At 37.4% G+C, this 27,269-nt stretch overlaps 2 protein-coding genes across 3 annotated transcripts in view; one reads left to right on the top strand and one right to left on the bottom strand.

Annotated features, from left to right (window-relative positions):
* The window catches only part of LOC108765053 (facilitated trehalose transporter Tret1-2 homolog), a 74,180-nt gene extending 65,356 nt beyond the window's left edge, over positions 1 to 8,824 (bottom strand). The window contains exon 1 of the mRNA XM_018513549.1: positions 8,679 to 8,824. The gene's annotated coding sequence lies outside the window, so the exon portion shown is untranslated. The remainder of the gene's footprint in view (positions 1 to 8,678) is intronic.
* Positions 1 to 27,023, top strand: part of LOC108765056 (very-long-chain enoyl-CoA reductase) — a 97,923-nt gene extending 70,900 nt beyond the window's left edge. The window contains exons 3-8 of one of the 2 annotated variants that reach the window (XM_018513554.1): positions 17,445 to 17,704; positions 22,554 to 22,664; positions 23,140 to 23,223; positions 25,663 to 25,973; positions 26,097 to 26,506; positions 26,604 to 27,023. In XM_018513554.1, the coding sequence (XP_018369056.1) occupies positions 17,445 to 17,704; positions 22,554 to 22,664; positions 23,140 to 23,223; positions 25,663 to 25,973; positions 26,097 to 26,506; positions 26,604 to 26,731 (1,304 nt within the window). In that variant the 3' untranslated portion in view covers positions 26,732 to 27,023. Of the gene's footprint in view, positions 1 to 17,444; positions 17,705 to 22,553; positions 22,665 to 23,139; positions 23,224 to 25,069; positions 25,385 to 25,455; positions 25,504 to 25,662; positions 25,974 to 26,096; positions 26,507 to 26,603 lie in introns of those variants that run through there. The other variant, XM_018513553.1, reaches the window with a different exon arrangement.
* Positions 27,024 to 27,269: the final 246 nt, after the last annotated feature.

The following is a 27,269-nucleotide window of genomic DNA, read 5'->3' as shown; positions in this document are numbered from 1 at the left end:
TTTAGTTTAATACTACCAACTAAACATTTACTTATAGCAAACAAATTTCTATTCAGTAAAGAAAATGATTGTTAAATCAAATTAATGGTTCTTGTACCAAATAAATATATCTTTATATTTAATCAATATTTAGGTAGCACTGTATTTAACTAAATATTTATCAAAATTCAAAAATTTTCACCTGTCTCCCATATCGCACGCAACAGCGCCGAGTAATCCTCTTCGTTAATCAGTATTGTACAGCCACGTAATATGAATAATTATCTTTTACGTATAACGGTTTAAAGCTAAATATACGCTACCTTTCAATCGGTTATCAGCGATTCCATTTCATTTATCGAGTATTGCAGACTTGCGATGACGCATTGTTTATGCAGTATTTTTACAAAATTGGCTGCAAGTCGTGCCTTTACATCGGGGTACATTGTTCGCGTTGCGAGGAAATCGGTCGATTTTATCGCGAACGATTTATTTCCGATCTCCATAAAGCGTAATCGGTGCAGCGTGTCTATCTAGCGCGATTAGCGATCGATCGATCGATCGAACATCAATTACGCAGAACACGTGACGCCGGCAGAAACGTTGTATTTTCCGCAACGCCCGCGGCGGAATTCCACCGGTCCACGTCGGTCGTTAATTTAAAAAACATACATCATCTCTCTTTCTCTCTTGCTCTCTCTCTCTCTACAGCTGTTGATACGCAATCCTCTTTTAATCCACGTACGTACCAACGTAACCATCATGTAATGCCTAGTGCATAACCGTCATATATCTTCGTCCTAGGATTAAATTATTGTTTACGGTTATTGTGATCCAACCGTCCACCTAAGGTTTTCAGTCCTGTATTAGATATTTATTCTCTCTCGACGATAAACGTCGCGAATTGCGGCCGCGATATGCCACGGCAGTTAGGGGGAAGAAAAATGAGAGGCATGTAAGAAAGAGGGACGAACAGACGGACCGGAGTAATACGTTCCGACTCGTTTGTAGGATTTGTGACGCTACTGAGTGGATATAAAAAAAAGGGGACGCAAAGATAGAGAGAAAGAAGAGGGGAGATATCCCTTATACTTTTTCTCTTTACACTCTGTGGCTCAGGTTCCTACAAAGCGTTCCTCTCTCTTTCTCTCCTCCATCTCGCTCGCGGGGGAATAAATTATGAGACGCCAGTTGGCTCTGGCTGGCTGAAAAGTTTTGATCCCTGTACCGCTACGAGGAGATCTTACGACGCGGTGTCTCTTCGCGGCGACCTTTCCATTCGCGTCGCGTGAAGGGTACGACCGCAATCGCGCCACGAAAATGACAATCCGTTCTTCTTATGCATGAATGAAATCAGGCACTTCCGCGTGACTTCACAATCGATCAGAATTACTTGGATGCGGATAAATCGCCGACAAGCGAATCTCTCGTCGCGAGTATAATAATTCTATTAAAAATTCATGAAATTTCCTTCGCAAACAGGATTGATAAAGACTAATGTTTTTTTTTTTTTTTTTTAAGAATAAAACACATTGTGTTCCTTCTTGAATATGTTTTTAATGCTTCAAATATGCTTTGAACAGTACTATAAAAAAACATATTTAAAACATATTAAAAACATGAATTAAGCATGTTTTAAACTGTTTAAAACACGTTTAAAACATGTTTTTTATCAACCCTGTTCGCAAAAATTTACCGGTTGCGAGAATTCGCGAATGTGCGAAAGCTACAATGCTCGGCGATCGGAAAATCCAATAACCGTTATTGCCGTTATTGCGTCGTCCCGCGGTATTGTTCATTTGACGTTATAATTATCTACTTATTATGATGTGTGCACAGTTATATTTTCCACGGTCCAGGATACTGTTAACCGTGTTCGTATAGGGCATTTCGATGCGCACGACGGTCGCTTCGATTGTATTTGACGTCAATGTAATAACCGTGAATGATATTCGTTAGCGTGTTTGTTTAATATCGGGAAACGCTACTCGACGTCACGTTCAATTATACTCAATCGGAAACCTATTGCAACGCGCGGCGCGTGAGTTTTTGTGAGCAGGGAGCAAAGAGTGACGATGTACCGTAGATCCGTTAAATCATGCCGGATCCGCCATTATGAATGGTCTAATTACGAGTTTATTGATGTCGATCGGTCGAACGTTCACCGATGTTTCATCTCGACCACAAACTGAATTCACGAACGAATGCCGAGATGTTCTCGCGTTTCCAGAATTCCCTTTTCGCTCGAGAAATATTTCCGCGATAAACATTACCATCAAGTATCTTTGCAACCACTCATCAGATTAAATCTCCGCAATTTTCCTCGTTTGTTGTTCTCCAGCACCTAAATATTTACTAATTACTTCATCTTGCTCGTTTATATTATCATTAACTCTAATTAGCCGCAATTAGCAACTTATAGGTCTTCCATTGAAATGCAGAGGAAAAATCCTTCACGGAGAAAAATGGTTGAGTAATTTTTACAAGACTAGTAAAAATATTCTGGCTATTTTTGCCGGATTTATGACAAACTTTACATACACTGAGAAATAAATAGCCTAAATTTAAATAAATATTTATTTGAATAATAAATAAATATTTACTTAATAAAAAAAAGCGATTGTTAAATCAAATTAATGTTTTTTGTACCAAAGAAATATATTTTTATATTTAATAAATATTTAGTTGGTACTATTCAAATAAATATTTATTGAAATTTATTTTTTTCTCAGTATGTCTGAAAGTAAAAATGACGGAGGTGTAAGATAAAAAATACATTACGATTATAGTAAATCCAGTGATTATTATTTTACAGTAAATTCTATTATTCTCAAGACTGATAAGCATGAACAACTCTCAAGATTTTATATATTTGTATTTTTTGTTGGACAGTAAAGTAAATTTTAGTGGTAAGGCAAAAAATACTCGACGATAAAGTAAATTCTATCAAGATGTATTATTTATAGATTTACGAAATTATATTAGACTTTACGAAATTTAGAAAGTACCTATATGGCTATACAACGATTGCTTATTTATCAGAAAAGAAAGGAAATTTTACATAAATAGGTGCCTGTCCCTACATGAATCTCCTAATTCCATAAAATTTATTATAGAATTCTAGCATATATCACACTTAACATTTTTCTCCGTGAGCTGTTGCGTCGCAGACGATTGAATTTCCGAATAATTGGCTTGTCACCTAAGTTTAGTATTCGTTCGAGTCGCATCGTCATTTTCCTCTTTCATCGCTACACACGCGAAAAATCAAAACGACGACTATATACCGGCACCGAAACTAAACTTTTTCCATAAGCTCAGTGAGAGGAAAGTGGAAAGTACTTTGGTGGAAGCATCATACATACGCCCAACTATACAAGCGCAATCTGCAGCATCGTGAATCCGAAATTTATCGCTCACATAGACATAGATACGTGTATACAGGATCGTCTTTCATTTACTTTTCGCCCATCGATGCCACACTTTGACGTACGATTTACGAACGCGTCGCACATCCGCGTGTTCGAATTATCTCTCTCGCGTGTGAGGTCCGAAACGTGCCTCCAAATTTTAATTACGAATTTTCTTTTAGAAAAAAGCAACCATAGTTCTCTCACGTAAGCCGAGGATAGCCGGATAAGCCTGTCATACAAAGGAATAATCGCGTATCAGTGAGTCGAATTGTAATATTGTAAAATTTACTGGACATATATACAGTAGCTGCCAAAAGTTTCCGACCAATAATTAATTTTATTGTATTGCTTATTTTCAGATAAAAAATATCTTTACAAATAAAGGTCCAGTACATACAAATACTTAATAATATATTTAAATATAGTATTTAAAATATCATGTTCTTAAGTTAATTATAAAAAATTTTTTATAATTTAGAATATAAATTGAGAAATAAATTGACAAAAAGTATTTGTAAAATTTTATGTGTTCATCGAAAATTTTTGGCAACTATTGTACATTTGCGTATAAAATAAATTTTACTCATTTCATCACATAGTGAAATCAAATTTTTAAAAATTTGTTCATCATTGTACAAATGGAAAAGAACTCTGTCCATTGCATTTATCTGAGAATATTACAACATTATTATTGATCCTGAATTAATTATAACTGATAAGCGAACGGATTGTGCGATACGGTACGTTCTTACCACGTGTTGCAAACATTAATCTTACCGATTTTACCGTTCGATTATCGCGAGCATGATCGCCGTGATTTTACGCGGAACAGAGAAATCATGTTCTCGCGAAAAATCGCGCAACACGCGGCGATAATGCAGATAGAGTGTAGGAGCACAAAAGCCCCGATGTGCATTAAACACCCACGCAGAATCGCGCGTGTGTATCTACTCTGTAAATGTCTCCATTGTAAATGGATTCTGTCTTGCACGCGAATTACCGTAACTCATCCCTCGTGAACGTGTCAGAGGCCGGATTGAGCCACGCATTAAATCAGTTGTCGCTGCAGCGACGATTAATTTAAATTAACATGCAAGCACGCACGCAGGTACGCGCGCAGAAATCTCATGCTAGAATTTAGGGCGCATCGAGAATTCAAGATCTTCATTTCCTAAGCGCTGAGAACATCTTACGAAAAGTACACTGTGCAAAAATCGTCGTGGACAGAAATGTTGCGAAGGTCAGTGCATCGGAGTCGCGACGCGGAATTCGATATTCCATTCTGTAAAGGTCGATATCTGACATTTACTTTAATCGACATCAGTTTGGCAATGGACGTGCAATCCTCGCGGAAATTTTACCAATTCTTTATCACAGTCATTGCATAATCGATTTTTTGTTTTTAATTCACTATAATACGTGTCATTTTAAATCAAATATTTATTTTTATGAATTTTATTCTGCTTAAGTTAAATAACGGAATTTAAAGCGTTAAAATGATCCTAATCTAAAGAGGTCCAATTTAAAATAGACTTGAAGCTTTTCTTTTTATCCACGTTGAGATTATAATGCATATCGCATTAAAATATTTATGGCGTGTCAGCGAAAATGATAAATACTGTAATAACTTAACGATCATCGCGAGCGCGTAACTTAATGTTATCGCCTATGGCCGTGGAGCGGAAAATCAGCGGTCGCTATTGATAACGAAACGAGAGAGAGAGAGAGAGAGAGAGAGAGAGAGAGAGAGAGAGAGAGAGAAAGCGGCCGGTCTGCTCTTTCTCTGCAGATTAAATTCTTCGATCGATCGCCGAACGTAAAATGGAAGGATCTACAGGGTAGAGGTAGAGAGAGCAAAAGAGTGGGAGTTCTCTAAATCCCTCGTAACGTTTCAAGTTTGTACGGACCAATAACCTTCCAGAACGCTATTAAATCGTATGATAAACCTCGCACATCGCCGGAGCTTACGCGGCCGGGATGTAAAACGGCGGGGAAAAGGTCGCGCCGGTGTACAATAAGTAAGCCCCTCGTGCCAGTGAATTTTTACTGACGCGAGACAATGCGACGCGACGCCGCACGCGCCCATGATGCAGCTGTTACCGATGGACCGATGTGCAACACTGCACTGACATGCTCTTCTTTTTAAAGCGACATAAAGCCCCGCGATCCTGCCCGGACACCCAAACCGCTTTATGCCCCTCCATCGAAAATAATTCGTATCGATATATCTATCAACTTTCCAACCAATTAGATAACTAATTTCTCATTTTGTCTCTTAGCTATGTCTCTTTAATCAGCGCCGAGAATCCCGTTAGTTTATATTTATTGATACAATTCATCTCGCCGTTCCAGTTTCTCGCAAGTCTTTCTTTTTGCGTGTCACATTTTAATTTCGGATAAATAATCATTGTTAAATCCTTAATATTAAGTTATACACAATTTGAGTTATTTTTAATCATTTCTATAAGTTACTGATCTCACTCGATATGTCGTTAATTTAACTAAAACAATAGATTTAAATGATTTAACTAAAAAGAATGTATTAAATCTGACTGAAATTTAATTTACTAAATGTATATGTCAATAAAGTTATTTACTTTGGAACTAACAGAAATGGATTGATTTACATTCTAATATACATGGAGGTTAAAAATAACAAAACATTATTTAAAACGTCTTCAAGGGGTTGAGTTACAATTGTTCCTTTGAAATTCAACAGTGACGTTCTCCGTTTTTATATACATAAGAGAAATCGCAGTCTGCGCCTCAAACGTAAACGATTTCGCATAGCCTTAAACCCGCGTCTTAAATTCCAATACAGTGTAACATCGATATCGTCGCGTGCATCTCTCTGCAAAAAACCATTAATCATCCTAATACCGTTTAGTCACGGCGTTTCCTCGAGATATCAATGTGAGATCCGTGACCGATCGACGACTAAGCCCCCCCGATCTGGCGATTCCGTGCCGCTTCTAATCTCTCTTGGTTCACTCGCAACGAATAGAGCGTCTCACCTACCTACGGCCGTACGATTCTCATGCATTCCCGATCGGCTGCGAGACGAGACTGAGAAGATTGCGTGGGCGAGTCGCGGCACGCGGGTGCAGCTGCATCGACTGGTCAATGCATCCGCAGCGGCGGGTGATTAATCACCTTGCTCCGGTTTCGACGAGATGCACTTCCTTCCCCCTGTAGTCCGCATTGCGCGCGCGACGCCGTTAAAAGGGAGCGAAGACAGAAAAGAAAAAAGAAAGGAAAGCTCTCTCTCTCTCTCTCCCTGTAGCGGCAACCAGTCGTCGATTTTTCAGTCTCGCGGAATCGAGAGTTCGTCCGTTCGTTCCGTGCCACGCGACCAGATCTCCTCTGCGGGATTCTCTCGTTCTCGGTCTTCTCTACCGAGGACCAACCGATCGCGCGATCGACCGTCGTAATAAAAATGCGATCCTCGTCGCGCCGTGTGGTATCATCCCGTCCTCCGCTTCTCCCTCGACGAGGCAGATCGGCGCGCGGCGGATTATGCAAAGCCGTCTTGCTCGTCGTTGGTACTCGTTCCGCGAAATGCACTCGCGCGTTCACCTCCATCCATTATCGGCCGGATCGAGTATTCTCCTCCCGAACGCTCTGTGGAATCGAGAGGCGCGAGTTGTTAGCCTCGCGAGGTCGAGATCACGTCGTATCGCCGGTTTTGGCCGCGTAACGAGTATAATCGTTAAAGCCATCCGCAGCGACGCGAATGCACTTGGTCGTTTGCGCGTGACGCAATGAACTGTTTTTCCAATTCCATTCACTGAAAAAAATGTCCTAAATTTTAATAAATATTCGAATAGAAAAAATAAATATTTGACTAAATATTTATTAAATATAAAAGTATATTTATTTGAAACTATTCATTTGATTTAACTATAATTTTTTCATTCGGTAAATATTTATTTAGTGTAAACGTCTAGTTAGTTCTGAATAAATAAATATTTATTAAAAATTTAGTGCATTTTTCTTCTGTGTATGTACGCGAAAAAGTCTCCGAACACCGCGAAAGATAAATATTATTGAAAATCCACAAATATTTAAAAAAAAAAGATTTTAATATTAGGATGTGGATAGAGCGTTTATTAATTTTGAAATTTGAGGATACACGAGAGAGAAACTCGAAGATCCAACTTTTGAAAGCCGGATGTACAGATGGATGAATTTAAATCCTGTCTTTAAGAAGCTTGCCTCGGTAAAAGGAAATTTTTCTCTCTGAGGCACCGTGCTCGACGAGATCTGTTACCGTATTAGCCCCAAACACAGACGCACGTTGATCGTATTGGCAGTTCTTATACTCGTAATTATCTCAAAATGCTTATCTTAATATATCAAGGCTATTAAGAAAAAGAATTTAACGAACGAACACTTTCATTTATCTTTCATCTGTATCTTTAACTTTGTTAATTAAGTGTTTTTGCGCAAACAGGAAAGATTCGTTCTATAACTCTTTACTTTCGTAGCTTTTACGATGCATCTTATTTCTCGATCGTTTTTGTTTTTGCGAGAGGAAGAGAACAGAATCGATCGTTAAGCGTTCGCCTAATGGTTAATCAATCAGCTGCTAGTCATTTAATCCTGATTTTCCCCGGTTCGAAATTTCGCGTGCAATTGATTCCGCAATTTCATTTACTTCTCGCATTTTCCCCGGAAATGTAAATGCTCCATTAATTCATGGGTCGCGCGATTCAAGAAATTTCCTCGAAGCGTTAATTGTCGCGCCGAGATTAGTCTCGCGTTTCTACAGAGATTACTGGATCCGAAACACTCTTCTTTAATCAAGCACAAGGAAATTCTTTCTCATCGTCGCTTTATCGAGCGACAACCGAATCTAGTTAGTCAAATCGACTTGGAGCGACCAAGTGCAACTTGCGTCACATTAGCTTCGGCAATTATTATGCGTACGTCGACGATCGATCATATGACACTGTCGCTTCCGGAGAGATATGTTTGATTTTCTCCTCTCCGCCCGATTCATCCGCCAGCTACCTGCACAATTTTCCCAACGACTCCGAGCGACTCCGGAGCACCAAAAGGAACGAGATAATCTCGAAAGCACTTCGGAGCGACAAATTCACATCACGAGATCGAAGAAAGCCCGATCGATTTTATCGATCGTGGGATTAATTGATTAGTGGATTGCACGATCTCGAACCTCAGTATTGGTCGAGGCAATTTCATGTAACGATTTTAAGATGTTATACCGCAGCATCTATGCAGTTACGAAGATACCCGCGTTACTTTCTTGATTATTGCACACACCTCTTCCGTTGTTGTTCGGCGTGCGTGTATCGTGTGTGCGTGAGTATCACCAGCTCGCCGCACTCGCGTCGCATCGGCCTGGCACCAGCGTTGTACCTATCGCAGTCGCGAGAGCAGCGCTGTTTTCGCTCCTCCGTGAAAAAAGGTCCCCCGTGAATCGTGTGCAGAGCGACTTTAACCCTCTCTCGGAACACAACGCGAGAAAGCAGAAGGTAGAGGAGCCGAAGGAGGAGACGGTGGAAAAGGAGGTGGAGAACGAGGGTTGCGACGGAAGCGCGACCCAAAGTCCACCCTCTCGCGCTTCCTCGACCTGCTGCTGGCGTGCCACCCGGCCAGCACGACGACCGGGACGTACATACCCGGCGATGAATCGCGGCCAACTGAGAGAGGGAGAGAACGCAGCCCCCTAGACACTCGCCGCGCACGGATCCGCATGTTTTGTACGTGCGGGGGTAAGTAGGGGACGAGGTGGTAAGGGGTCAGGGGGGATTGTAAAGAGGAAACCCGGAGAGACGCGATGTTGAGAGAGAGAAAGAGAGAGAGGGGGGGGGAGGAGGTTTGGACTGCCTCAGGGTTACAATGACCGCGAGTGGAGTTACTGGGTTAGGTCTGGGTTAGTTCAGATGGATCGGGGATCCTTAAAATGTACGGAAAAGGGTAGGTCGAGGCGCCCCACGGTTAGGAAAGAACGGAAGTGGGTGGCATTTGTCGGCCTGTTCGGAAAGTTTCCGGCGTATATTTTTCAATCGATGTAATGCTTCGCTTTTTAAGTGGCTGTTAGTTGTTCGTTTTGCACATATCGCTTTTCCGTTTCTCGAAGGACGAGATCCAGAGTTTTCTAGAATAAAGACTCGATACATCAGAAGTTTCCAGTACCGAGAATAAAATTTTCGAAAGAGAAATATCCAAGAGAATTTATTTTTTTTTTTTAAAGAGTTCGATAAAAACGTTCTTTATCAGAGTTGTCGCAAAACTAGAAATCAAGGAAATGTCAGGGAAATTGCAAACGGTCAAAGTAATCAAGAAAATATCAGAGAATTTTCTGGAAAATAAAAATTCTTGGTTTTAAAAAAGTTTGATGTGCGTACATCACACCTACACAGTTTTGAAATATATTAATTTAATAATTAAATGCAGTGTTAGCAACATTAATAGTAATTTACATTGCTATGTTAAATTGCACTCTCAACAAAATATTTAATGAGTTCCAAATTAAGGCAAAAATACATAAAGTTTCGAAATATTATTGAAAGTTAGGGAAAATAATGAAATTTTGATGAAAATATCGGGGAAAAGTTATGGAATTTTAGAACGAAGAATTTGTGGAAACCCTGTTTTGTGCCTCAGATGGGCCTACCCTGTTTATTTGCGGCTGTATTTAGATTCACTACGTTCGCAATTTGATCGCGATTGTAAATACGATTAGAAGCGAACGATTATACGCGTCTGTTGCGGTCTGTTACATGAGACACACTCTTTGGAGGGAGAAAATAAAAGGCCGGGACCTAGAAAATCGGAGGGAGATTTAACGTATCGCGACCAGCTTGTGTACAACGGCTTAATCCGGATCGATCCGAGGAGATTATGAACGAGCGAATCACCTCATGACGATGGAACGCCGTCCGAGACCGAGACCAGTATAAATAGTTGCTAATTAATTCGCGCGGCGGAGATATAACGAGATACGTATCTCTGCGACACTTTGCATTTTCACTGGATGTTCTCCGACGAATGTAACGACGACGTAGAAGGACGCGCGGTATGATTTTATCCTTGAATTACACTCGTAAAACGAGCGCACGGGGACGCGATAATATCGTAAATGTAACAACTTCATACGCTGATTCTAATTAATGTCTCGATAAAATACGGGGGGAGGGGGAGGTAAGGGGGGAAGGATCACGTGGACACACCCAGTGAAAAGCTTTTTCTCGGCACGACGAGCTGAATGGAGGATAAATTGCTCAACAATAAAGTCTCGTAACCTCCCCCTGAGCTCCCTGTTGGGTTCCACGTTTTGGAATTGGGGTGGATATATATAGTGAATCGGAATACCCTGGGGATCCAAAATACAATGGCGCCTTGTGATGCTCCAAGTTGTTTACGTCACACAAACTACGGGAGGAGATGAGGGCTGGAATCGAAAAAGGGTGGGCTCGCGACCGACTCTTCTCTCTCTCTCTCTCTCTCTCTTTTTTCTTTATCGATCCAATCCGACCGCATCACGGCCGAAATTCTCGTCATTGAAGGAATCCCTGCGTGGTCGAAGCTAATCGAGAAATCTCGTCCTCGCGCCTGCCGATTCGACTGACCCGCCCGAACATTTGAACGTCAATTTGTCATGATATCGCGGCAAAACCGCTTTGCACGCGTCACTGTTTCTCGTTTCTGCAAGAGAGAATTGCACTCTCACGTAACAATGTCACGCTTCGATTCGAGCGCTTTCGATTCGGACGTATCGGAACACGACTAGAAATTCATTCGCAGATATTCGATATCTTGATACATCCCGACTAACAAACCCGACAAGATAGATCTTTGATTATCAGCAAGGTTTCACCTTGGTCTATTAATAATATCGTGTGAGATGTGGACGCATCAAGATTCGCGAACATCTCCGGCGGCGTCGAACACGATTTCTCCATCGTTCTTCGCTCGCTGATGATACAAAATGCTGACTTCATGAACTTTCACTGGGTGGTGGATCATCCGTTGCAACAGACCGCTGGGTAGCAGCTGAAACTTTTAATAAAGCGATCGCGAATCTCCCCTCTTGCCCGACGGCAGAACCGAAAGGAGAGGGAAGAAAACGATCCCCATCGATCCGTCTCACACTGAAAAAAATACTAAATTTTATTAAATATTTGTTTGAATAGTTCTTCGTAAATATTTACACTAAATACAAATATTAATTAAATTTTAAATATAAATATTAAATATATATTTATTTGATACAAAAAGTATTAATTTAACTACACCGTTAGAAATGTTCTTAAATTTCATTACATTTTGAGTTACACAATTTGAAATTAATTTCATGACGTTACATTAAATTTAATGTATTTATAATTAAAAAGTGTATTTGTGTACATATACATAAAATTTAATGTACTTTTCATGAAAATTTATGAAATTTAATGTACACGTTGATTACATTTAAGTAACTACTGTAATTTAATTTTCAGTTAAATCATTCATTACTTTTAATTTCATTTATAACCACAAGCTTCATTTACATATAAAGGAAGCTCGTGGTTACATTTCTAACAGTGTATCATTTTTTAATGGAATAAATATTTAATTATTGTAAGTAAACGTTTATTTACTATTAAAACATATATATTAAGATTTTTTTTCAGTGCACTCGTCCAATTTCTATAATATCACAATTAAGTTCAATTGAAATTGTAACATTTTCAAACTTTTTCAATTATCGATCAATCATTAGTCGCGCTATAACTTAAATATATTAATTGAACATGATGAAGATACCTGTTGTGAAATGTCATAACGCCACGTTTACATTTAACATTAAATATTTTACGTATTAATTAACAAATTTATTACACGAGTATTTACCGTATTCTATCTCCGGAGAATTTTCCGACAAAGAAGCAGCCACTTTCTTTGAAAATTTTTGTATTATACATTAAAGAGAATCATTAAATAAGGAATGTTAATAAACTAGATAAATATGTTTTATCTTGTTTATCTCTAAATTCCTCTTAAAAAATATGCATAAATTCTTGAATTTATCTTTAAATCCCTCTTAAAAATACGCATAAATTCTTGAGCCAATCCATTTGATAATTAAAAATCTAATAATATTTCCATAGGTAAAGGTATAAAAATTCGACTCTGCGATTTGTGTGTCGGGAATAGTTTGTTCTATCGCTGACTGACGCATTTTGAAATATTCTCGGTGCACGAACCGGAAGCTGAATAATTGCGAAATTTATCTCCTCTTCTAGCCACAAATTCTCCGCGCTCTTGTTTTAATTATAAGGCTCTCCGGAGGCATTGTACAGCGTACAACCCGTCCGACGTATATTTTGCGACGCGTCCGAAATTACATTTGATTTATCGCACGAATAATGCGGCGCTTTATATAGTAATGCTTCATCAATAACATCTCTCTCCCCCTCGTGAGCGGCGGCGATTCCGGCGAGGCGCTCGTTGCAGCTTGAAATTGGATCAGCGGCTCGGCGGTCGCCGAGCGACAAAGCAGGTGCAACCTGGAGCATGGGCGGCTCAATAAGAGTAATTAATTGCCGCGGACACGCGTCGATGAGAGAGAGATAGGGGAAATGAAATGCGATCTGATGCGATGTGAGATTCTTAAAAATTACGTTTATGAGCGAATGACATCTTATCGCTTTCTCGTTGAGGAAACATCGATGTAAGCGAAAGAAAATATATGACGGGATAATTAGTTGGCTGAGTCTGTACGATTAATATATCTGTTTTGCATTAAGAACGATCCATCTTATATTTTTACATTTGCGTTTTGTGTAAACATACGCTTGAATGTTTTTTTATTACGTATTATATATAGATAGAAAAATGTTATTTTACTGCTAAGAGAAGTGATTAAGTACTCAATGTACTTTTACTTTAAGTAACCTTTTCTTTTAAGTTCTTTTATGTATTATTAAGAAAACATTCTTTGTCAAAGACAACTTTAAAGATAAGATTTTTAAGAAAAATATTTTCTTGATAAAGTCTTAAAATGTACTTATAGCAATCTTTGAAAAATTATTATTATGTACTCAAAACAAGAATTTATTTTCTTTTGAAAAATATTTTAACATTTTATGGAAAAAGGTTTTATACATGTAATAAGCAAATTAAATTTATTTTAATTTAGTAATCTTGATTGAAATATTAAAATCACTAGAATATATTTTGAATGAAAAAAAATTTGACGCTTGTGATGAACTTATAATAAGATTTGCGAATATATGAATTTTTGAAATACTTTAAAAAAGTAATTAATATTTAAATACAGTCCATATTTTCTGTATGTCCGTATATAATTAAAAATGTTTGCATTAAGATGGATAGAACTCGATGAACGCGAAAATTTTGTCAGCATTAATTTTCGTCTCTTATCAAACGAATTAGCAAAATACTGCATTTCGATTGATAAATGCTATCGCTATAACAAACGAACATTACCTATTCTCGGTATTATTTCCTGATAATTGACACGCGTCGCATTACTGGTGAAATCAAAGTAATGCGTTTGACGATGATGCGTGATCGCATTATGTTCGATCGTATTTTCATATTAATGAATGCACGTACAGAGAATAATGAATTTTAGCAATAATTTTAAATCTAGTAGCTCGTGCGTTAAAAATATGAGGGGAAGAGAGAAATCAGTTTGCAATTTAACACATAAAAAATATAAATATGTGTGACGTCAAGGCAAATAGGAGTCCGAGAACAAAAGACGTGTTGTAACAATAAAGCAAATGTACAAATATATATAAAAATAAACTATTAATATACTAAAAAATATAATCGTAATCACATTACATGTTTCGGCTACAAGTTCGACAAATAAAATGTGACACACAAAATCAGCTTCTATAGCAGCTTCTCTGGTCAACAATTTTCTCAGTCTCAGAACGTCGAAAAGGCCATTTGTTACTCCTAATTATGTAATATATTTTCGCCATTGTACGAGCTCCACGTTAAAATTCCATCCAAGTAAAATCCATCTGAAATTAACCGAAGATCTTACCATCCGTGCTCTTTCTCTTTTCCTCGATCCTCAATTTGTCGGAAGCCCATTATTCTCAACCGTTAATCATTCAAGAACTATAGGTGATGTTCCGTGGAGAGAAGGATCGATCTGGCTTACAAGGAAACGTGCTACGTTACAAAAGTAATATTAGAAAACTAACGTTACCAGTTGAAAGAAATAGGTGTTTTAAATTGTCAAATCTCTGCTATGAATCTAAATGAGTTACTTAGATTTTGAGTCCAGGGATTTATTAACCCACAGTGGGCCAATAAGTCTCTAGATTTTAAATCTAAGTAGCTCATTTGATGGTCCTCTTCAAACCCTATAATAACTCTTCTTTAAAACGTGTTTTTTTTTTTCAAAATGTACTGTTCTTGAGATATCCAACAATTATAAATTCAAATAGCCAAACATTTTCCGATCCCATGTTTGGGTACAAAACCCATAAGATTCCAAGATTTGACTATCCAGGATACTTACTTCAAACCTGATCTTTCGATTGGTATAACGTTAGTCTTTTTTAATATCACTTCTGCAGGGTAGCACGTTTCCTTATTAAGAATCTCTAAGTGGAAGAGATATCTTATTCGTCTTTCCTCCCCCCTTTTTGCGATCGCAGATGACGACGGGATCTGCGTTTGCGGCTCCTGCGGTGCGTTCGCGTAACGGCGCCGCATAACGTGCGATGCAGACGATGCGGTATGCGGCATGCGGCGCGTCATAGTACCGTACGATCGTTGGTGCAAATTGCAGCGAGGGGGTAAGGAGGAGAAGGAGGACGATCTGATGATGGAGAGAGAGAGACAGAGAGAGAGAGTAAGAGCAATCCGGTCGTTCGTTAATCTGTGGTCGTTCGAGCGCGAACGAGATATACACGTTCGCCGTTTTGCAAAAGCCGCGTATGTATTAGAACGTAAAGCTGCTTAGAGTACGAGCACGAATTACATTTCGTCCGTGCCAGCCGAATTATTTGCGTTACATGGACACGGATGTAATACCAGGTGAAAATGGTATTTAACCGGGCGCAGTTCCGAGTTTCCGATAACAATTTTACAAAATGTCAGAACAATGCCAACTATAGCAGCGTTGTTGTTCATTAGTAGAATTATTTTTATTTATTTGATACGTTATTGTTCCATATCTATGCCTGATTTTAATGACGTTGGATTTTGACGTTATAGATACGTAGAAATGATATCCGACCATCCCGGAGGGTGTTAGATCGAGTATCACCGCAACGATAAATACATTGACCGGCAACCCGAAATTAGAGCGCATAAAACTGTCCGCGGTCGTTCGCCTCGCAGGATGAAAAATCGTGTCATTCGGACGTGTTGCGCTAAAAGGGCGCGTTATAATTTAACAGATAAATTATTCATACGTTAGGGCCTACACCCGTACCCTGCCATTACGTGGACGAAGCACGTAGCTGAGCGGGGCGGTAGTGGACGAATTATGAATATTCAGAAGAGTTTCACACGTCGTAAATTTAAACTCGTCGCATGTTTCTGCTTTGCGGATGAACAATGAACGTGTAATGGCATAACCATTCCAGTGATGCATTTCCTCTTTTTTTTTCTAATTTCGTAACGAACGTTACGAGTTTATCTTGGCTGTTAATAGTTCACTTGCTGCAATCTGTGACGAGTCGCGGAATTGACTGTCGGCCTAGTTATTAAGCAGGATTATTATTACTCACGCAATATTGGGATCCCGAAGAAGCCGACAAGATGTAACTTCAACGACGGGGGGGTTGAAGTTTAAGCTGCACCTGACTTCACCTCGCGATTGTAATATACGTGCACATGGGGCTTCCGTCGTTGAAGGCATAATGCACGCATCACCAAAGGCCTCACTCTTGCACATGGTTACCTTTAGACTACGATTCTCTTGCTCGTCATTGTACAGAAGCCTGAATTAGATGGGATGTTAATTGCCGTTCCCACGTATAAATTCAAGATCAACCGCGTCTAATATATAGTTGTACAAAATGAAAGCCGAATGCAATGCACTTTCTCTAATAGCTGTCGTGCTACCGTTCTTGATTACGAAGGCAAAAAAAAGGGAAAAATTTCAACACTAAGAAGTTTTAGATCGTAAATGTGAGAAACACAATCGATAAACTAGAAGCTTATACCGGTCGAAGCTTTGATATTTAACGTGAATTATATATGTACTATATATGTACATGCATATATATTGTACTATATTTGTAGTCATTCGAACTGCGCGTCGAATTGTTTTTCCGGACTTATAAACGTAATTAAACTACTGTAATAATATCACAAATTAAATTAAATTAAATTGATAAGCAATTTTTAATAATTCGATGCTCAATTAGGCATCATATTAGAAAGATGTTAATTTACTGAAAAACTACTGTAAATATATTTATTGCGAAAAATATTACCTTGGCCGGGAGTTAAATCTGGGTCTTTTGCATTCCATAAGAGCGTCCTAAGCCTTTACACTACTGAGGCCTTAGTAATATTCTTCGCAATAATCGGTATATGTATGAAAATGTGCTGGTTAACTTTTGGTCAAATTTAATTTTTTTTTGCTATGATTAATCACTAAACTGATTATAGTAAGTAACTTATAAAGTTACTTATCTCGTTAAATCACTACGAAACCAGTTTAATGATTAATCGTAGCTAGAAAAACACAAATTTTACTCTATCATTAAGTTAAGTGACGTTAAGTCTAATCCACAAGTTAACCTAGTCTTATTGTCATTTCCTTATTTCTTATTTTCTTAATGGCTTAAAAAAAAAATAAAATTCGATTTGATTCGGCGTAAAAAAATCTTGATTTGTTCATCTCTATTTGATGATATTAAATGAAGATAAATTCTAGCAACTAGCAATACATTAATAGTAATAAAGAGTCGCTTTTATTCAAGCAATTCGAGCCTGATACTTATTGCTTCTTGTTACGCCTTGTACAGTTTAACATATAGTTGTTGAACAATGTAACAAATTTTGTACTTAAACACGACGCTCGTGACTTTGCAGGCGTTCAAAGGACCGTGCATGTGCTGCACAATTCGGAGCAGCCAGCCTCGGTGTTCGCCCTCCTCGAGTCTGGCAGCAAAGTGGTGCCACTGATAGCGGATGGCTTGTTCGATCTGCTGATGATGAAAATGACGACCATCTACACTAGCAAGAAGCAAACGAAGATCGAATCCAAAGGGCCGCGATTCGAGATTGGCGACTTCTGCGTCAAATTGGGCAGCGTGACGATGAGCCAGAATTTCAAAGGCGTTTTGGTAGAAGTGAGTGACACTCCATATTTCTTTTCAAAAAGAGAAGAAACTCTAAAAGTGACGTTGAAAAATCATCGGTCCAACTGTCCTCCTTTGATCCTCGATTTCTAACTTTAAAGTGATATATTTTTCATTTCGATTCTCTGACGGGTCGTCGTTTTCGGTATTTTTAATTCGGCTTTGATTCCCTCATAAAAATTCCTTCACGCTAAAATCTGTTTTATCTCCACGTATAGAAAGCTCATTCGGAATATCGCTTTTCGCTCTCGATTGTCATTTTGCTTTCACCCTTTGATCGTTCAAAAAACGAGGATGGGATGTTCTCTGTGTCATTCAAATCCGGAAGTGAACGCCGTCGATTTTCTGATCCCCCGAATCCGTAACAAATTCTTTAGGGAGAGACATCTTGAGACGAGTCCCCTGCTGCTTCCGTTGTCTTCTCTGTTATTCACGTGACGAGCGTGCATTATCGATTGATAACTCGGTCACGAGAGCTCCACCCGCGTAAATCGTGTATGTACATATCCCAGTTATACAACAATAGGTACGTTTTAGAAGCGGAACATGGGCACCACGCACCCTTTGGTGTCCTCATCGCGCCGCATGGCGAATACGTGTCTCGCGTGTCAAACTCGGCACGACCGAGATATTTCATGCCACTGGCGTACCAATACTGATCAAGAGAACAGAGGAATAATCGAGTAATTAAGTCCGGATGCTAACGATAAATTGTCCTACTGATGCTATATCAATCCTATTCGACTTTTTATGCGTACTCTCTCATATAGTAAGGGAGTGGACGTAGAAATCATAGGAAAAAAGTATCGGCCTTTAAAAGTTGTAAACATTTAAAAAAAAAACCTTTTTAGAAGAAATTAAAAAGCGAATATTTTAGTCATTTTTATAAATTTTTACAAATTCTTATTTCAACACAAATAATTTTTTACCTTTTTTCTTAAATCTATATCTAAATTTGTAGATATTTTAAGAGAATTATTCTTTTTGTGTAATAGATAAAAATAAATTTGAAAACTAATTGTCATTAAAGGTTTCTCTTGTTTTTAATTAATATGCTGATAAGATGAAGTAATGATGCTTCATAATTAACGAGTGGGATTGGGTTACATAGTAATGTCGGATCAAAGATCATTTTTATACGGATCTAAGCAAGATTGCAGACATGGCGAAGATTTCGGCACGCATCAGCGTGCAACGTGTTTCACGTACACACACGAGCGCGCGTTATCGGACGCTACTCGGATGCACTTGTCGCATAGGTATCTGTAAACATGCAAGATACATACGAACGTACCGATACAGAACGTCATTACGAATTGTATTCGCTTTGCCGATACCCCGAGGCTTGTCGAGCACCTATGCACGTTTAACACGGAATTACAATCTCGCTAATACGACGTATGTTCTAAAATTAAATCGTTTTTTGTATTTATTTTGTCCATTAATACCTGTTATCTAACAACTTAATCGACTTGCGAATTATTAATTCGCGAGATCGAACGAGTTTTACTCGTCTAAACAGCTTAATACGTTAACTTCCTCGCATAAATCGCGTAGGTTGAACATTGTGAAAAAAATATTAAATTTTAATAAATATTAGTTCTAAATAAATATAATATTTACTAAATGTAAACATATTTGTTTAATACAAAAATTATTAATTTGATTTAACTATTATATTTTTTATATTGAGTTAATATTTATTTACTGTAAATAAACGGTTACTACTAGACGGTTAGTACTAGATACTAGACTATTCAAAGAAATATATGTATTATTAAGATTTAGTAAATTTGTTTTCAGTGTATATATATATAAGTAGTTGAATAAATATTCCTGCGAATCGCATTTCTTCACCCCAAGAAGTAGGCGCAACGTACAATGCGCGGACATCACTTCCAAGCCCTACTCTCAAGAATCATGAAAGAAATCTCGAGTTGTTTCCTTCCCTTTTTTCGCATCGACGATCTTCACCCAGACTTCGCAGCGTTACCTCGACGATGCGCCTTCCTGTATATCTTCCGCAGTCGCCCTTTCCCCTTCGACAAATTCATCCGGCTGTGCAGCGGCACGTACATTGCACGCTCGCGTGTGTACCCTGTACACACACCCAGCGCGACACCGGCTTTAAATGCTCCAGCAGCAGCCATTCGTATCGGTAACTGCGCCGTTTGTACAGCGACCGCGACGTCAAATACGTCACGATAACCCCCGACTCCCCCCATTAATTTCAATGGTAAAACTCCCCCCTGCGCGCGCGCGCGCGCGCGAGAGAGAGAGAGAGAGAGAGAGAGAGAGAGAGAGAGAGACTCGCGTTAAATCTTCGCTCCCTCGTCCTGCCTTCCTCGTCGACCCCCGAACACTTTTCTCCCGGACGGCTTCCTGCCCCAGCAACGGCGAACGCTTCCTTCCTTCCGCCCTCTTATTCGCCGCTGCGACTCCCGCACTTGACTGCAATCACTTATCAGCGCGTTGAACATACATCGCAAACACTCATGACCCAGAAAAAACTTTTCATTCGCAGTAAAAAAACATTTTGTATTTATGCTGAAATTGATCCACTTAAAATTTTGTGTTGAATTTTTAACATATTCAAGCGTTAATTTAACATAACGTGATTATATTATCTAACTTTTTTTGTGTTAAACTGATATTCATAAATTTTTTTAGAAAAATAACACAATTTATGAGTAAGTGAACAAATAATATAAAAGTAATGTTTTAATACGTAAATTCTGAGATAAATGAATAAAATTTTTGTTAATTTAATATATTATAAATATTAATTTTATAAAAATATGCTTCTACTAATTTGTTTACACTGAAAAAAATATTAAACTTTAATAAATATTTGTTTAAATAGTTTTAAATGAATACTGTATGTAAACATATATTTATTTGATACAAAAATCGTTAATTTGATTTAACTATCATTTTTTTACAGTGAGTAAATAAACATTTATTCAATAAAAAGTAAACATTTCCTTAGTACTATCTAAAGAAGTTTGTACTAAGATTTAGTAATTTTTTTTCAGTATAAATTGCGTTACATTTTTTGTTACATTTGTGTTAATATTTTTACATAATAGTTATGTTATTTTCTAATATATTCGTGTATTAAATTAAGGCAAAAATTGGAGTGGATCGTTTGGAACACGTGGAATGTGTTAAATTTAACACAAATTTTCCAACTCGCCGTTTTTTAGCACGCGGAGCGAACTGGGTTGCGTAACCCGCGTGACAAACGCATCCCCGATTCGATTCGCGCTTTCTCGGATTCGCAATCGCGATTTATCGTTTGAATCGAAATTTACCCTGCTGCCGTTGAATGTGGTGGCTCGGTCCGGAATAATGTCATCTCGTCCGTGATTTCGAATCGCTATGCGGCCATGCATGGTCGAGTTGCTGGCGAATTCCGCAGATTTTCGTTTAATTGGCGTCCCTTGGTCCAGAATAATCTCGGGAATTCCAAGTTTCACCTGAGAAACTTCATCTCATAAATGAATCAGCTGTGATTAAAGTAAAAGAAATTAAGCGTATATATTATACCTTTTTTATTAATTTATTTCTGAAAAATCTTGCGCAACCAATCGTGTAAATATCCTCCACGTTTACTCTCTTGTATTATAGATCAATAATACGTTTCTCCTACAAAATGTTTATGAAGAATAACGGTCGCGCGAAAAGTTTATCGTCCGGACAAATTCGTGAAATTGGATTTTAGATTTAAAATTATTGAGCAAATTTTTATAAGTCGAAGAATAACAGTTGCCGCCACTCTCTTTCTCTCTTTCGGTGAATCTTCGCGTTTCTCATTTTTCCAACTTCGTTCCACGTTTATCGAGTTGCTCGACCGAAGTACCAATTTCCAGCGATATTAACTTTTAGCCGAGCTTCTTTAACATAGCCGAAGCTGTGAGGCTTGCGGAATGGAAGGAGAGAAATGGAGAGAGAATTGAAAATAGGATGAGAAACCGACATCAATATTGCCGTATATATTCCCGTTCAATCCTGACACATCCAGATTCTCGTCAAGTTTTCCGAATGGCCGATAGTATCCAACGACGTGCGAAACCGAATTTTTGACATTTTTAGAGATTGACTTTTCCATCCAAAGAGGACTCCACGTCACGCCGCAAACTGTTTATTCAAAGACGACACGACGGGGACTGAGTCGTCTCTTACTTATTTATGTATTGAGAGAAATTTTTTGTATGATATGTGACTTACAAAAACTTTCTTACTTATTAATTAAAAAATTTTGTTTTGATCAATATTTTTAAATTAAAAAATAAACTTTTTATGAGTTAAAAATTTTGTTGTTCTAAATTTTTGATTATTCTAACCAAATTTTTATTTAAGAGGACAACAAAATTTTTTAATTAAAGAATAAGATAGTTTTTGTAAGTCACATACCGTACAAAACATTTCTCTCAGTATGTTTACTTATGGATATTCCATACGATGGTTTCAAGCGGATTATCATAAGCGCCCGTCCGTTTTCCATCGCTGCCCGTCGAAGTTCGTCGCGCGAGTCCCTGATTATACATTCTGTTTCCTCCCACGATTCCTTCACGACATCATCAACGCACACATACACATCGTAAGCCGGATTACGCGAGAGACATACGAGGTCCATATCGCGGACATTTCGTCTTCAGATCATAAAATCCGGTCGCGGCCGCCCGCGACTGATTATGAGTCGCGCAAGCACTGTCGTCGTTCCTCGATAAGTACTAACGATATCGCGCGTTGATTTGACATATATCACGATCTGATGGTACTCGACTAGGTATAATCCTGTGATATATATACATTTTTTTCATTTGTGGATCTCCAGGTCGAGTACAGACCTTGCGTCGTGCCAGCGAGCGCGTGGGAACTCATTCGTGAATTTCTCCAGGGATTCTTGGGTTCAACCGTATCTAATCAAGCCCCTCAATATTTACAGGTGAATATTTAGTATTAGAAAAATGCGTCTTCGTGCATGAAAAGAATGGCGTTGTTAAATCTAAAAATTTAATTAAACTTGAAAATAATTTTGTTGATATTGGTTGCTAGAATGTCAAAATTTGTCGCAGCGTTGCTCATCATGCTTGAGATTCCTACTCTCTAAATTCTTTAGAATCTCACTCTAAAGAATGGAATTTCACTTTAAAGAGTGAAAATTGAGTCAGTCTTAAAAAAACTGACTGCATTTTTAATCTTTAAGATTGACATTTCACTCTTCGGAATTCACTCAAAAAATTTTAGAGAGTATATAATTATTTTGGTCTAACAAAATTACTTTCAGATCTACATCTAATTAAATTCTTAGATACTTCAGCAAAAGCGTTTTCTTCATGTATTGAGAATAAAACTTTTAAGTAATTTTGCTGAAAAATTCCCGATATGTAATTAAGTTTTTTTAAAAACAAATTTTGTAGAATCGAATGAACGAAATTTATCAGCCGATGGACACGATACAACAGTATCTAGAACACTTCGGTCAATACAGGAAAGCCACAGGAGTAATTTAAAGGAAGCCATCGTGGTGACTTCGGCCGCATTATTTATTTCACGACGTAACATTAACGGCGAGATCGATTGAGAACTCTACAAATCCCGATATTTATTATATTATAGTCTGCGCGTATCTGTAACGGTATCACTATCTTTCGAATATTATTTGTTCATGTTAATTTTATTACCAGAGATTTGTATTTTATATATTATTTATATATATAATTAATAAAAAATTTTTTAAATAGCGATCTGCACGCAAAATGATAGGTATCTGAATGTCTTCAAAATAATCGAGATTTTCGTCAATTCAACTCTATTTTATTTCCGCATTTCAATTTTCCTTTTCTATTATTTTTTATAAACGAACTGTAAAAAAACTGAGTATTCTGTTCTACATTTAATTTAATTTCTAACGTATAACTTAATTATATTACTTCGGAATTCATAGAGATTTCGAAAATACATTTTACAAAATCGGTGCGTTTTTGCATAATGTAACACGATGCGCTATCTATGAGAGAACTCGAGAAATTCTAATGAAGCAGCAATTGATAAGATATTATAAAGCCAACAAAGTAATCTATTGTCATTTGTCGGTAAAGTTTACTTTATCGACTGTGAAACTTTAAAAATAAATATTGTTTCTAACAAAATACATTTTTATCGTACGTGTTTTTGTACATTCTTTGTCGCGTTTTTGTGTTCTTCGACACACAACGTGTGCGTTGTAATCTTTTGAAATTATTTCTTAATAAATAGCATAAAAAAAAGATAGCCTGTTCAATAATCTTTGACAATAGGATATTATTAGTCTATTACTATAAATTTAACTGTAATTTATATTAAAATACGACATTAATGTCAATAATATTAATTTTAGTACTCTAGCATTTATGCATGATGATACTGCGTTATTTTTCAGATTAAAGTTCTACTTTTGGTGACAATGAGGACTTTAACCTGAAAAATGTCGTGCCTCACATTTTCAATAAAAATTAATAGCAACATCATATTCAGCAAGTAGAAATGTATAAGATTCACTATGTTTTTTTACATTTCTCAAAAGTGGATCTTTTTTTAACATTGTTCTTTTTTTCCTAGTGTAGAACCGATGTTCACAAGGTTCAAAGTCTACATCCCGTGCAATTATAAATTAAATAAATTAATTAGATGACTTGGAATTTTCAGTTTTATGCAATCATTATTTCCATGATAAAACATCGTAATTAAACACACACAAAGAAAACTTTAATTATATTCCCTTACATTATTATTAATTTCAAATGCTTTTTCAAATATAATATTATAATTTAATTGTAATCTTTGAATACAATTAAGTCAAAATGTTGTAATAAAAAAAACATTTTAGATTAATAATAATAAATTTTGTATAATGTGTCCGGACCGAAGGTATATGTCCGGTCACTGGGACGTTTATCTTATGACGTAAATCGATAAATATGCTATTATGAGTGTATACAATGTATTAATAATAACACGCTATATGTAAATATTGTTACAATACATTAAATTATCATAAATCACGCGTTATGCGTGCGTGATTATATAAAGATCACGCCATGCGCAAACAGCAGAAGGAAGATAAAATAATGTTTAAACGGAATATTTATTCGTGTTCGTTTTATGGCTTTTTCTTTATGTATGTAATTATGTAGAATTGTCGCGTCATTCTGTAATGAAATTATGCATACGCTATGCAAATTTTGTACTCATAATTGTAAATTAATCGATTCATTTTTGCATGCACGATCCGGATTATCACCGGAGATAATTGCATTTGTTATACAAGCTGGCGATAATTGGATTACCAAAATTATTAATTTTATTTTCCTCGACAACACGAGGGTTATCGCTACGTCTCGCTTATCGGATTTTTGGAAGGAACAAACGGAATGTCGATGATCATCGAAAAAAATGGGCCGCGCGGAATCACGTGACTGCGAATACAACGCCACGCGACGCCAACTGCAGGAAGTTGTTCCAGACGACGAAAACCGAACAGTCCTAACAACCGGAGCTGACCGGAGCAACGGCGGTGACTCAGGTGACTGGTGAGATTGTGAGAGAAGTGCGAGTAGTGCGACCGCGGTACGAAAGGACAGTGTTCTCTACGCGTGAGAGTTGTCTGTATCGACGAAAATGGAGGTAAGAATTCGTGAAATCGTCATAACGCGAAGGAGTTCGACAACTGGACTTATCATGTTTTCTACTTTCAGATCGAAGTACTGTCGGCGAAATCGTCGAAGGTGATAGCCAACGTGAATGTAAGTAAAACGCAAATAACGATGAATGCTGACAATAACTGTAAAATCGAATAATCAATTGAAATTTGAACGGAATATGATAATTCGAAATTCGATCGATTGTTCTTTGAGAGGGATCTACGACTTTATTTTGTTACATGACGTATATCTTTATTGCAGGTAAATGCGAACACTACGATAGGCGAAGTGAAACAGGAGTTGCATAAATTAAAAAAGGCAGCGAACGTTAATAGACAGAGTCTGAGATTGGATGCTAAGGGAAAATCATTGTCTGACTCAGAGACAGTTAAATCCCTGTCGCTGAAAACGGGTGGAAAGTTGTATTATAAGGATCTCGGTCCTCAGATCGGTTGGAAGACTGTATTCCTGTTGGAGTATGCAGGGCCTCTGGTGGTGTACCTTTGGTTGTATCAACGTCCCTGGCTGTTTTATGGAAACGTGAATACCAGTAATTTTCACTATACAGCTGAGTAAGTCACTGTAATTATGTAATATTATTAAAATTATAATCTATATTCATACATAATGTATGTTTTATATAAGCATTTCTTCTGTTGTACTTATTATACATAAGCAATTTTTTTCTTTTTCAGGTGTGCAGCAGGTGCCTGGTCGATACATTATGTTAAGCGTCTCTTAGAGACTGTATTTGTTCACCGTTTTAGTCATGCAACAATGCCGTTCCGTAACCTATTCAAAAATTGCTCCTATTATTGGCTTTTTGCTATGTATGTGGCGTATCATACAAACCATCCATTATATACAGCTCCTTCCAAGTTCCAATTCCACATTGGATCGATAATATTTGTGCTGTGCGAGCTGGGCAATCTCAGTATCCACTTAGCTCTGAGGAATTTGAGACCACCAGGCACTACGGTCAGGAAAGTCCCGATGCCGACCAAGAATCCTTTCACCGCACTCTTCTTATTTGTCTCCTGTCCTAATTACACGTATGAGATAGGCAGTTGGATCGGTTTTACTCTAATGACGTCGTGTCTTCCAGGTACGCTTATACAGCTGAAATTGTATGTGTGATTATTTGACCTTTAACATCGAATGCAAATGAAACGGTTGTACGAATCTTATGTTTTTATTTTTAGCTGGTCTGTTCACGCTTGCCGGCGCATATCAAATGACCGTGTGGGCACTGGGCAAGCACAAGGCGTACAAGAAAGAATTCTCGCATTATCCGAAAAACCGCAAAGCCATCATTCCGTTCATTCTTTAAATTAAGGCATTTATTTACAGAATTTGGTGATCCATGATACAAAGTTGATTTTATTTTGTAAATGTTTTTTTTGAAGGAAAAATATTAAGCTTAGCAATTATGACAAATGTGTGATCAACAATAGTGTCAATTTCTAGTAAAAAATGAAATCTGTAAAACAACAAAAGATATATAAGCATTTTAATTCCAATTTTTTATTTTTATACAAGTCTTAGGGAGAGGTTCATTTCTGTTTTATGAAATAATATATCTTACAAACATGGCGTGATATACAGCGCTCTTATTTCTTTGAACAAATATATATACGTATATAATTACCAGGGTTAGGTAAGTTAATTTTTTCTTTTAACTAAGTTAAGTTAAAATTAACAACCTTGAAAATTTAACTTAGTTAAGATACAAGTTAATGTATAATGAAATTAATTGAATTAAAAGTTAAGTTAATGAAAAAAGGTAATTGAAAAATTAAAAGTTAAATTTCTTTCTATTTTATGATTTCAGAGTCTTACAAATAACGGAAATGACAAACATATACTTC

Source organism: Trachymyrmex cornetzi, unplaced genomic scaffold, assembly GCF_001594075.2.
Source record: "Trachymyrmex cornetzi isolate Tcor2-1 unplaced genomic scaffold, Tcor1.1 scaffold47, whole genome shotgun sequence".
In the NCBI taxonomy this organism is placed as follows: domain Eukaryota; kingdom Metazoa; phylum Arthropoda; class Insecta; order Hymenoptera; family Formicidae; genus Trachymyrmex; species Trachymyrmex cornetzi.
The sequence above is the reverse complement of the archived record's forward strand: the minus strand, read 5'-3'. Positions and strand labels throughout refer to the sequence as shown.